Source organism: Drosophila innubila, assembly GCF_004354385.1.
Source record: "Drosophila innubila isolate TH190305 chromosome 3R unlocalized genomic scaffold, UK_Dinn_1.0 2_E_3R, whole genome shotgun sequence".
In the NCBI taxonomy this organism is placed as follows: Eukaryota; Metazoa; Arthropoda; class Insecta; order Diptera; family Drosophilidae; genus Drosophila; species Drosophila innubila.
In genome coordinates, this window is record NW_022995380.1 from 21,611,651 (window position 1) to 21,624,384 (window position 12,734).

At 37.5% G+C, this 12,734-nt stretch overlaps 3 protein-coding genes across 3 annotated transcripts in view; 1 reads left to right on the forward strand and 2 right to left on the reverse strand.

Moving 5' to 3' along the window:
• The window catches only part of LOC117790574 (cGMP-specific 3',5'-cyclic phosphodiesterase), a 46,262-nt gene that overhangs the window by 27,940 nt on the left and 5,588 nt on the right, over positions 1-12,734 (forward strand). The window contains exons 2-4 of the mRNA XM_034630056.1: positions 4,056-5,191; positions 10,916-11,180; positions 12,467-12,712. Of these exons, the coding sequence (XP_034485947.1) occupies positions 4,538-5,191; positions 10,916-11,180; positions 12,467-12,712 (1,165 nt within the window). The 5' untranslated portion in view covers positions 4,056-4,537. The remainder of the gene's footprint in view (positions 1-4,055; positions 5,192-10,915; positions 11,181-12,466; positions 12,713-12,734) is intronic.
• Positions 80-599, reverse strand: LOC117790578. The gene has a single exon (XM_034630059.1). The coding sequence runs from the start codon at positions 576-578 to the stop codon at positions 159-161; it is 420 nt and encodes a 139-aa protein (XP_034485950.1). The 5' UTR covers positions 579-599; the 3' UTR covers positions 80-158.
• Positions 6,240-6,782, reverse strand: LOC117790575 (probable transcription-associated protein 1). The gene has a single exon (XM_034630057.1). The coding sequence runs from the start codon at positions 6,769-6,771 to the stop codon at positions 6,313-6,315; it is 459 nt and encodes a 152-aa protein (XP_034485948.1). The 5' UTR covers positions 6,772-6,782; the 3' UTR covers positions 6,240-6,312.

The following is a 12,734-nucleotide window of genomic DNA, read 5'->3' on the forward strand; positions in this document are numbered from 1 at the left end:
TGTTAACCAAAAAGTGCATTCAAGTATTAATTTTTAGTGTAAAATTTACTTGATTTTAAAGGAAAATTTAACAAAAGAGTTTTGTAAGCACAATATATCATTTTATTTATTTAAATTCAGTATAAAGGCAAATGGCAAACGGGGCGTATGCGTTATAATTAGTTGTTTCTGCGTCTCCTCTGGTTCCTCTGAGCCCTCCTTCGCTGAGCAGCTCTCCTTCTGGCAGCCATGCGCCTCCTGCGTGCTGCCAAACGACGTTGGCGCTGAATACGGCGGATTCTGCGCCTTAAACGCAGCAAAGCAGCGTACTCGGCACTAGTTGTAGCTGACACCACTGATGACACTGTAGTTGTTGTTGTTGCTGTACCGGAACTAGCTGCTGTTGTTGTGACTCCTCCTGGTGCTGCAGTTGTTGATGGTGGTGCGACAGTTGTTGTTTGACAGGTTGGCTCCGCGGCATTGGCAGGATCTTGACACTCCGTAGGTGTGCAAACGGCGGCGGCACAAGCGGCATCGCTGCTCCTGATCAAGCAAACGGCCAAGATGGCACAACCAAGGATAACGGTCTGGATTCTCATATTGATATCAGTTGAACTGCTCCAATGATAGCTTTTGACAAATTCTAGTTCTTTTTATAGTTATTTTTCAATGTAATATCTGTTGACTTCCCACATGACTTATTTACACAGCTGGCAGCAACCAAATGCTAAACAAAGAACGCTGTATCTTTTTTTGGTCAGAAGTTATGTGTGATTTCGTGTTATTTACGGATTTCAGAACGTTGATCTTGAATTTTATATTTATAATAAGTAATTTCATTCATTATGCTGATGACTTAACTTCATTTTGTGGTGAGTTTTTATAAAAACAGACTTTTATATCAACAATATTTCATACTAATTGTTTAAATTAAATATTGGAGTAAATGGCAGATAGAGCGTATTTTTTAATATTAATTGTAATTAATTTATCGAAATTTTACTCAAGTTACAACAAATTGTTTACAATATCTGCTTAAAATGAAGACTTAAAACTTAATCTAGAATACAGTGCGTATGCGTTATTTGAATTGTTTGCGGGAAAATGAATAAGAAACAACTAAATTATTGGCCTTATATTTTTTAAAATTTAAAGACAGCAGACACCAGTGCGTATGCGTTATGTTAAGCATTAACCATTCGAAAGCTGTCCAATTAACAGTGCCTTTTAAGGTAAAACAATTATGTCTGAATAAGTACAATTACTCTTTGTGTTAGCCATGACTTAATACAAAGTTATATTTTATGTGGACCATGTTTGTAGATCAACCAAATACTCCAGTTAACTTTACTCAAACCGTAAATTAGACTTACATTGCAATTGGCAACTATGTCGCCTTTAAGCTAATTGAACCTTAAAACTAGACTAACATTTTTGTGCTAGCCACTTCCCTTTCGAAATCTAGCTAACTGAGTCGAAGTACAAAATGAGCTGGTCATAAAAAAAAAATTTGTTAACCAAATAGCACATTAAAATCTTAATCTTTAGTGTTGGTATTAAATTTAAAAACACAATGATGCAAAGAGCAAAGATGCCAACAATATGGCCACGCCCATGTCCCGTAACAGTAACATAACCGCCCATAAAATGGCGGCGAGAACAAAGCAATTTCGCACGCTCATGAATGGCAAAGTAATGTACACACACACACACATAGAAGTAAATACACACATATATATACATATATAGATAGAGAGTCCCTTACTGAGCAGAGTTCAAGAATTTATTACCCAATCTGAAATTGCAAGCGAGTGCGTGATAAACCTCTAGGTAGCTATTGTTGTTGTTGTTGTTGTTGTTGTTATTGCCTTTGTCATTGCTGTTTGCTCATGCTCCAGCTTTAGAATTGAGCAAGGCTTGCCAGACTTACAAGAGTATACTATGATTACTTATGTCCATTCTTATCAATGTCTAGGCCCTGTTAAATAAATGCGAATTCAAACTTATCTCAACTATAAATTGAGCTGAGGGTATTTGATAGTCGAGCAATAGTTCCTAACCGAAAGCTTTCTGTTCTTGTTTGCTTTTGTGTTTTATTCAAAACAACGTTGTTTATGACAAACGGAAAGAACAGCAGCAAAGTGTACTTCGTGGCAAGGGATGCAAATGCAAGTGAAGTGCGCTTGGTCAAGTTGGTCGAGTTGGTAAGGTTGGTCAAGACGACGACAGGTTCGTGGGCAAACAGAATGTGATAATGGAAAGCAACGTGCACAACGTAAACATTAGCTACACTCACATAAACCAACACACACACTAACACACCTTCAACGATGAAGTCAATCTAACTCAAAAAAATACTAGTCGGCCGGTGCTACAGTCGAGCATACTCGACTGTCGGAGACCCCGTACTTACTATGGCAAAAACTAATAATGGGAAAAATTAAAAAATATTTAGTAAACTTAAATGCATATTCTATCATATTAGTAACAATGTCTCATAAAACAAAAAAGTTGTTCATACTAAGACTTGATTTTCACTCGATCGGTCCTATGACAGCTATATGATATAGTGGTCCGATTTGAACCAACTTTAAACAGGGTATATAAAACTAAGTCATATGTTTATTGTATCAGTTTGGTTGCAATATCTCATTAAACAAAAAAGTTTTTCATACTAAAACTTGATTTTCGACCGATTGTTCCTATGGGCGCTATATGATATAGTGGTCCGATTCAAAAAGGAAACAAACTTGACCTGCCTGCAAGATAGAGGAATCTACATACCAAATTTGGTGTCTCTATCTCTTATAGTCTCCGAGATCTAGGTGTTCATACATACAGACAGACAGACAGACAGACGGACAGACGGACAGACGGACATTGCTATGTCGACTCGGCTATTGATGCTGATCAAGAATACATACACTTTATGGGGTCTGCCACGCCTCCTTCTGCCTGTTACGCACATATTCGGTAAAACAAACCCAATAGACCCCTGTACTTTTTTTAAGTACGGGGTCTAAAAAAGGGTGAAACTGAAAATCAATTTGTATGGCTAGAGGCAAATAGCGAACCATAAACCAAGTTTCACGAGGATGATGATGATGATGATGATCATGATGATGATGATAATAATGATGATGAAGATAGAATGAAGCTTTTACGCCACGAATGTTAGTTAAAGTCAAGGTAATGCTGCAAGTGCAGCGCACGTGGCAAATGCCAAAAGCATTTCTATGCAAATTCCAAAAGCCATTTTAATGCAAATGCGCATAAATGGCAACTCTTGCCCCTTTTTTCTGCCACGTTTTCAACCAGCTCCATTTCCATTTAAATATTTTTTGTCTGCTGCGAAATGTAGCCGCTTTTCAAGTGGGTGCTGTATTCCTGGTTTCTCTCCTATTCCGTCTCCATTTGCATTTAACGTCAGTAGGGCAAAGCTTATGCTCTCTCCCTCGAATGGAATCTATCTCGCTCGCTCCGTCTGTGTGAAATGCACCTTGTGATCATAAATTTTGTCTTTTGCTCCCTTGAAGCATTTAAATATATTTCCATTTCGTATTGGCCAGATTTTTGAGATACTCTCGAAAGCAACAAACAAATTTATTACCCACAAATAAATTTTATTTTACACATTTTCATTATTTTTTTCTCCCAGTTTGTGTCGTGCTTTTCCTTCTGCATTTCACAGTCAACATGGCAACATGTAAACAATTGACATTTTATAAATGGCTTAGTCCTAGAAAATGGCATCAAAATAATTGATAAGCCACATGAATTTGTTTAAATTGGCTAGCAAGGGAATTTATTTCATTTAATAAGCAAAACGCAAAGTGTTCTCCACAATTTAAACAAATTATTTGAGAGATTTAATATATTTCTACAAACTTATTGATAGTTAAGCTAAAACTTGATTGGCAACAAGCAAAACTTTTAAAATGCCAACCATTAAAATGATGTGACAATATTGCTGTGTATCCAAAGTTGTGACAAAGCTTTCAATTTGTTACAACCGAATGGAAAAGTAATCCGCCATAAAATACTAACTTTTTTTTTATTTTTCTGCTCTTTTACAGACGGCTTAAATTAAGTCAACTTGAGACGACTTGAGTCGAAGCGCCAAATCAAACAAAAATGAGCTGTTAAACGACTGTCAAGGATTAAAGTGAATATTCGAAGCAACAAAGCAACAGAAGAGAGACGAACGTGCAAGAGCGAAAATCTAAAGGCTAACAAAACGGTCACATAAATAGGCAAAGCTGAAGATGAGACACACCCATTGGCATTGGAGGGAGCAGTCAAAGCATCAAAGCCAGCCTCATCAATTACCCTTTCCAGCAGGTATCTGCACGTCGTTGCCCATTAGGAGCTAAGCCATCAAAGCAACAGGCAACAGGTAACAGGCAATAGCAACAGGTCGTCACAAAAGTGGGCGTATACGTGACTTAATCAGCACACGCAGCAGGCGCTCGAGACAAGGAGCTTAACTCAAGAGTCACCCACTAACAAGATGAGGTCGAGTGTGTGAGTTACAAAGATATACAATGAATATTTGTAGATGTCCAGCATTGCAACGAATTTCAATTCAAATACAAATACAAATCGATTAAGCATCATGACGGATGTTTCATCGCCAGCTGCTGGCTCCGGTTCCGGCGCCGGCGCCTGTGAACGTACACGCACAACGCCAGAGGCGCCAGCTGAGTCTGCGTCGACATCCACCAAACCGCTAACCAATGGTGCCAAAAAGGCGCCACAATCTGCAATGGCAACGGCAACAGCAGCAGCAGCAGCAACAACGGCAACAACAGCAATGGCAATGGCAACAACTGCAACCACAAGCAATCAAGCCAAATTGAAGCGTCATTTGCAGAGCAACAACAATCCACACACAGCCGCAGAAACGTTGACGGCGCCAAAGGTATCCGCTGACAACGACACGAGCACAGCCTCAACATCTTCAACGGCCGCCAAGTGCAGCGGCAACAATAGCAGTGGCAAGTCTGCGGCAACACAGCAGGATGTCGACGAGGTGGCACGCCTCTTTGAGGAGAAGCCCGAAGCCTTTGAGAAATGGCTAACGGAACGTGCCCCGCCCGAGGCGCTCAGTCGTCTACATGAATTCATTGAAAGTCACAAGTCGCACAACAAACGTCCCTCAGTCACATCGGATTTATTTCAGCAGTGGATGGCCTCGCCCATAGTGCAGCAGGTGAGCTTTTAAATAAAATAAAAAAATATATATAGCATACTTTTGAGCGTCTCCATGAATTTTTGTAGCCTACAACATTTGTTAAATATTTAAATCAACAGAAACCGAAATTTAAATGAAAATATTCTTGCCCATGAAATGAGTTTTCTTCTCTTTCTCTTTAGGATATCAGTTGCATTCACTCCAATTTTCATCTGCCCTTTGTTCACAATCCGTGAGTGAGTTGCCCGATGGTGCATGTGGAATGGCATTCTCTCTGCCACTGCATGTGGCATATTGCAGTGTGGGCTTCCGTTTGCTGTATTTGCATTCGCTTTGGTTTGTTTTAAGATGTCGCCGCGTCGTCCTTTTGATTATCTCGTCTCTCTTTGTCGCTGTTTGTTGAACAAATAAACTGAATTGATATTTTCACAAATTTCATTTGCTTTTCTTCTTGATTTCTGCGAAAACACAGATGCTTGCGGGATTTTGCTAATTGGAAATATATACACACTGAGACACAATCAAATTCATTCAGACATTATATTTAATTCATTAAATTACCCATTCGCCCATTTGGCACTGAGCCAAAATGCGTAGAGCGCCCGAAAGTATGCTACAAATCATGAATATTGATAGTTTCAGACTGTGTTCTAGTATTTCAACTCCATAATAATGTTTATTAAAATTTATTGTTTACTTTAGCAATTGTTATTTTGAGAGAAGATTTAGATGGTTAATTTAATAATCATAAATAATAAGGCAAGTGAGTAAGTGTTGAATATGATTTGTTCCACAATGTGACTCTTTCAAAAGAATTTAAAGCACTTTTACTCTTTTCAAAAATAATTGTTAGATCAATTATTTGTTTATTTTATACTATTTAAAAAAAAATACCATCCAGACACCAGCTAAACAAATAATAATTTGTAACTTTAAAAAAGTGATGAAAATTAATAGTTTCTGACTATTTTATGTACTTATTGAAATTAACATTTTATTCTTTCAAAAGTTGTTATTTTGAAGAAAGTAAGGGTTCTCAATTCAGCAAATAAGAAGTCCAATATGATTTAAAATGTATTAGCAATGCATTTTAATATATTTATTCAATTGACATGTGCATAGTTTTTGCATAGAATTGCTTAACCAATTCTGTTTTGGCGTCTGCCGTTCCTGTTGACTCTGTTGTTTACGCGTCTCCTGGGGGCCATCAGCTGAGCCCTCCTTCTTCCAGCAGCTCTCCTTCTGGTAACCCAGCGCCTCCTGCGTGCGGCCAAGCGACGTTGGCGCAGGATACGGCGGAGTCTGCGCCTCAAACGCAGCAAAGCAGCGTACTCGGCAGTAGTTGTAGCTGACACTGATGATGATACTGTAGTTGTTGTTGTTGTATCGGAACTGGCTGTTGTTGTGACTCCTCCTGCTGCTGGAGTTGTTGGCTGTGGTGCAGGAGTTGTTGTTTGACAGGTTGGCTCCGCGGCATTGGCAGGATCTTGACACTCCGTAGGTGTACATGCGGCTGGGTCGGCACAAGCGGCATCGCTGCTCCTGATCAAGCAAACGGCCAAGATGGCACAGCCAAGGATAACGGTCTGGATTCTCATATTGATATCAGTTGAACTGCTCCAATGATAACTTTTGGCAAATTCTAGTTCTTTTTATACAAATTTGCAATGTAATAATTTTTGACTACCCAACGTTTGCTTATTTACTCAGCTTGCGCCAATCAAATGCTAAATAAAGACCTCTGTGTCTTTTTTTGGCCAAAAGTTATTTGTGATTTCGTGTTGTTTACGGACTTGGGTACGTCAATCTTGAACTCTAATATTTGGTATTTGTTCAATTGTTTTTCATAAACAAAATACGAAGCCTTTGAAATCGCCATCGTATGACGACTTAATCAAATGAAATTTGTAGACACAAAATTGAAGCACTCTTTTTGGCTTTTTAATAAATTAGAAAGTTTTGTAGCTTTCAATGTATTTTAATTGCAAGGAGAATTTTTAATTAAACCAAATACAAACTTAAACTGTCAAAAGGATTGCACTTGGCATTTTCTAATTAAAAAGTTCAAAGCCTTCCGATGAAATGCTTCTGTTTTAAAAGACATTAGTTCGATAGAAATTATTTGATGATCATACTGAATTGCTCTGATTTAATTAGATAATCAGATCTTATGACAATCAGCTTTATATAAGATTAAAGGATTAATTTCTCGTAATAGATTTGCTTAACAGTTTAATTATTTAATTTATTTTATTCGGGTGTGTTCCAGAATTCTCTGGAGACTTTGAAGTGAAATGTTTTTGAAAACAACTGTTCGAAATGTTGGTGTTCCTAAAATGTTAGAGATTTAATATTTTCAAACATATTTTTTTTTTGCATTTTTATTCAATTTAAAGATATTTTAATTCAATTTAATAAATATTTGATTTTGTGAAATATCTCGAGAATTTTTTAGTCGTTTGAAAGCAAAAGTTGCTTGTAAAATTTTATAATATTTTACTTAAGTGGAAAGTAAGAGTACCAACAGCATGTTTATTACCTAAATGAAATGTACGTTTTTATTGTTTATCTAGAATCAAATATTATTTAATTTTATATTTTTAAATTGTTTGTATGTTAGTTTATTAGTCGACAGCCGTAGCTAATGGAAATAATGAATTAATATCAAGGCAAAGATCAGAATACAATCCATCTTGTTCCACAAGCAAATTTTATTTAAACACACTTTGTTGCTTTAGTCAATGTAATATATATTTTATTTGAAAATCATTTAATTATTTTTTGGCCATGTAGCCGAAGTTAATGATAATTGGTCCTCTTCTTCCTCTGCCCCACTTCTTCCATCCTGTTTCCTCAGTTGTTGTTGGTGGTGCGGCAGTTGTTGCTTGACAGGTTGGCTCCGCGGCATTGGCAGGATCTTGACACTCCTCAGGTGTACATGCGGCTGGGTCGGCACAAGCGGCATCGCTGCTCCTGATCAAGCAAATGGCCAAGATGGCACAACCAAGGATAGCGGTCTGGATTCTCATATTGATATCAGTCCAATGATAACTTTTGGCAATTTTTAGTCCTTTTTATAGCAATTTTCAATGGATCAATTAATGAATTCTTAACATTCGGCTATTTGCACAGCTTGCCGCAATCAAATGATTGAAATTAAAATAACAGCTACCATTGAAAATGTGCAAATAATTACGATATAAATTGTATCAGTTTCAACAACCGAGTGGTATTTGTCCTATCCGTCAATCTGTACAAATACCTAGATTGTAGAAAACTATAAGAGCTAGAGACTCCAAATTCATGGATATCACACGCAGATCAAGTTTATTTTTAGTGTTGGCTGCCGCACTCCCTTTGCAGTTGCGTAAACAAACTTAAAAAACGAATCTATTAAAAGTTATTATTATTAGACTAAAGTGTTAATAATTAAATATATCTAATAAAGACATATAGTTATTTATTATGTAATCAGCTGTATTGACTGAAAGTATTATTAACTAAACAGACATATTTTCTATTTAAATAATTATTTAAAGTTAGAAACGTTATGTCTACGACTTTGTCTAGTACAATTTTTTAATTTAACGTATGTACACTTGTCTTGAAATTGCCTTTACTTACACTCTGTTCATTTTTGCACAATATTGAGGAAAAATAAAGTTTGTTAAAGTACCAACAAGAGTATGGGACATACAAGGAAAACCAGCAGCAGCAGAAAAATGAGCGCACTTGTTTTGCCTATGACAACAAGTGATGTTTGCAAAACTACACTCTGGTCTGATCTGTTCGGTTGGGGTCGAAGGGTATCTACCGTCGACTGAGGGGCGGGCAAACACACGGATAAGTCCTTCAGCCATTGCATATGCAGACACTCACACATGGGCAAACACTCACCTTGCACTTGCAAAATCAAACTAAAAGCGAACATGCCTCAAGGATTCTGCATACTTATGCACACAGAGGCAGTAGAAAGTGGTACACAACTGGCAATTGTCTTATGACAGACAGAGGTGTGGGGGGCTGAAATAACAGTGCTGAAGATGTAGCATTTTTTAATGGCTGCCCAGTTAAAAGACTAACACACACACAGCTGTTATATCTGCCAAATCCTCACCTGGTGTTGCAGGTGTTGCGCGCATGTCTTGCAACGCATTGTCGATATTGTCAATTTGTAAAAGTGCATGTTACATAATGCAAACGACTGTCGACATCTGACAGCTGTACTTTTATTTTTGTTTTATTGGCCCCATTTCATCAATTGCCGAGCTGCACGGGGAATCCCATTTAATTTGCAGTCGAGCAAAAGCAAAATCCCATTAAAATCCGTTTGGCTTTGTCTCTTTCTATATCCATCTATCTCTCTCTCTGCATCCTTTTCCTTTGTTTTTTCTGCTTTTTTTATTATATCCAACAGAGAGGCTTTAAAAACTTTCTGGAGTGCGCATGTAGTTTTTTATTGTTGTTGAAAGAAAGAAAGTGCTCTATGCTCTCTGCTTTCTGTTGTTTTTCCTAGCAAAAGTTCAAAAGCACTCGTTTCGGTTAGATTATTTTAGAGGTCCTTAACGCATAAAAGGTAGAGAGACAATGGCAATTGCCTTTTGTTTACCACCTTAAACTCTGTCTCTGAATTGATTTAAATATTAATATATGCCATTGTTGTTGAAGACTGTGCTTTGTGCTAGTTTATAAAATCAATAAACTACTTTATATAATTTGAATTAAAAACTTTTTAAGCTTTTCTTAAAATTTTTATTTTTTTATATTTAACAGAAATAATTTTAGATTCTTTTCCAAAATAACAAAACTGATAAAGGGTTAAAAGAGAAAGCGAAAGTCGATGTAAGCAATTTTATGGCGTGTCAAAAACAATTTTGCTGATAAATGTCGATTAAATTGAGTTGGTTTTCTATGCAAAAACTTTAATGAATAGCCTAGTGATGATTCATTCTAGACTTTAAATAGGATTCTTAGATTCGTACACAAATGCGAATAAAATTTTTGGACAAAGCAATACGACAGTAATATGATCCATATTAAAAATACTTTATTTATTTTTTAAACTTGTTATTATTGATATTTTTGTGCACGACAACAGCTAAAAACTATAACAAATTGCTTTAATTTGGCAAAACTGTGCCACAACGAGTGGTGATAAGAGGGAAAAAGGCCAAAACAGAGCCGAAGTCTTGTTGCTGGATAGTCGCACAACACGCAACATTCCCAGCTTAAAGGTGCCTCGTAATTGGCCCCTCCCACACAGCTCAAGGGCATTTTGTATTCAATTACCAGTTTGGAGAAGCCAGTCGATTATGGCCAACTGGTAATGGTCACCTTTGACCAGGACGGGTTCAGTTTCATTTCAAATTGCACGTGGGCCAGGTGACAAGTCGCATGGGTTAAGTGAGGCCAGCAATTGAATTTCTTTTGGAAATATATTAACAGGCCGCATTATACAATATATAAGGTGTATATTTTGTTTGATATATGTATGCTATTTGTGGACAGCCTAGGTTTAAAGTTCTATTAATATCAATGCTGACTGGCAAAGCAATTACAATAGTTAATTAAATATCGTTGAGTTTCCCTTCCCTTCCTAGTCACAAATTTCAATTATTTCTGTTGCTCTTGGCTCAAGTGGCTTCGTCCTGTGTGCTTGTAATACACAATCAGAATCTAAGCCTTTCATTAACATTTATTGTTCATGTCTCTCTTTCTCTTTCATTCTCGTATTTCCCATAGAAATCACCGCGCAGTCTATCGAGTTCATCGGTTCAAGCGCTGCCCGAAAGTCGACGCCATTTGATGGACCTGGACGAGGGAGAGCTCTTCATGGAGCTGATACGTGATGTGGCCAATGAGCTGGACATTGATGTCCTTTGCCACAAGATATTGGTCAATGTTGGACTGTTAACCCATGCGGATCGTGGCTCTCTCTTTCTGGCCAAGGGCACGCCCAACAACAAGTATCTCGTGGCCAAACTCTTTGACGTTACACAAAAGACTGGTGAGTCATAATTGACAATGTTAATTTGCGATTTGCAGCTATTGTTCAAAGGTTGCCAAGCAACCGACTTAATGAAAAATGGAAAACACTACAGGATATCGCATGGGAACGAGTTCAATTTAATTAAGGACGAATAAAACCTGCACAAAGCGAACATGAATTGAATGCAATCCTTTGTATAAATTGTGCATCTGTCCGGCAGCTCAACTGTTGTTTATAGATAATGGCATCCCACGACAATAGAAAACGTATTTATGACACTAAACTTGAACGTGCAACTAAAGCACTTAATATTAATATTACATAATAAATTCAAAGAGGTTTTTTGCATATTCATATCAATAAAGTTAACCGAGCCGTGAATAAAGGTCAGTTTAAATAAATAAACAAGGAGATTACTGCAGCTTAAATCTGAAGATTTTAGTGTCAATTGTATAGATAGGAAATATTCTATAATAAACGTTTAGACTTAGCTTATAAATATCAATTTTGTAAGATTTCATCTAAAATTTAATCAAGTGTCAGAATGTAATCATTTGATTACAAATCTGCATTAGTTTCAACCCGCTAGGCCACAAAAATTGGCACTCATTAGCGGCATTGTGGCAAACATTTGGTCCAAATACTTACCCCTCCGAGGGGCAAACGCATTAGCAAATTAAGTCTAAGCGGAAGTGGGCATTAAAAGTTTTTGGTAGACCAGGTCCATAAAACTCAAAAGGTTGCTATCAAATGAAAAATAGATGCTGGCTAAAACGTGTTCACAAACACAATCGCACACACACTCCCACACACACTAGCACACTCGCACACACACTCAGAAATGTTGCTCGACATTTGCAATGAATCTCGGTGTCTGTTTCGTGCGTTAAAGCCGCCGCTTCCGCTACATAATTCAAATGGAAAATGTTGGAAAAAAAGATTAGAGCCTAGAGCATAACCAAGGTTTACTTTCTGGCAATTGGGCCAGTAAGGCATTAATACACATACAACGGTATGTGTATGCAAATTCAAATGGGATCCATGACCCTGAATCTAAGACGTAGTCACATTTGACTTTTAGTGACTTGACTTGCCTTGGATTTTGGTCTGGCATTTTTTTGCTTTCAGCCATGGCTGATGTATCTTTTGCATGGCACAGTGAATATTTGGTCTATAAATTTATTATTTATTTAGATGTATGTATGTGCGCTGCTTGTGCGTTGGCTTTTAATGATTTATGCGCCTCCCTCTCGTCTCCATCTTGTATCCATCACATCTAGTTTCATTATATTTTCTGTTTGCAGCACTCAAAGATGCGGTAACGCGGGCACGAGCCGAGGAGATAATCATTCCATTTGGCATTGGCATTGCTGGCATGGTGGCACAGACAAAGGAGATGATTAACATCAAGGAGGCATACCAGGATGCGCGATTCAATTGCGAAATCGATCTGAAGACTGGCTACAAGACCAACGCCATATTATGCATGCCGATTTGCAATTACGAGGGCGACATCATAGGCGTGGCACAAATCATCAATAAAACGAATGGTAAATCCGACACAAACTTAAA

What these genes read in the sequence shown, in the direction of transcription:
- LOC117790578 (XM_034630059.1), bottom strand. Translation starts at nt 578, where the DNA reads ATGAGAATCCAGACCGTTATCCTTGGTTGTGCCATCTTGGCCGTTTGC.
- LOC117790575 (XM_034630057.1), bottom strand. Translation starts at nt 6,771, where the DNA reads ATGAGAATCCAGACCGTTATCCTTGGCTGTGCCATCTTGGCCGTTTGC.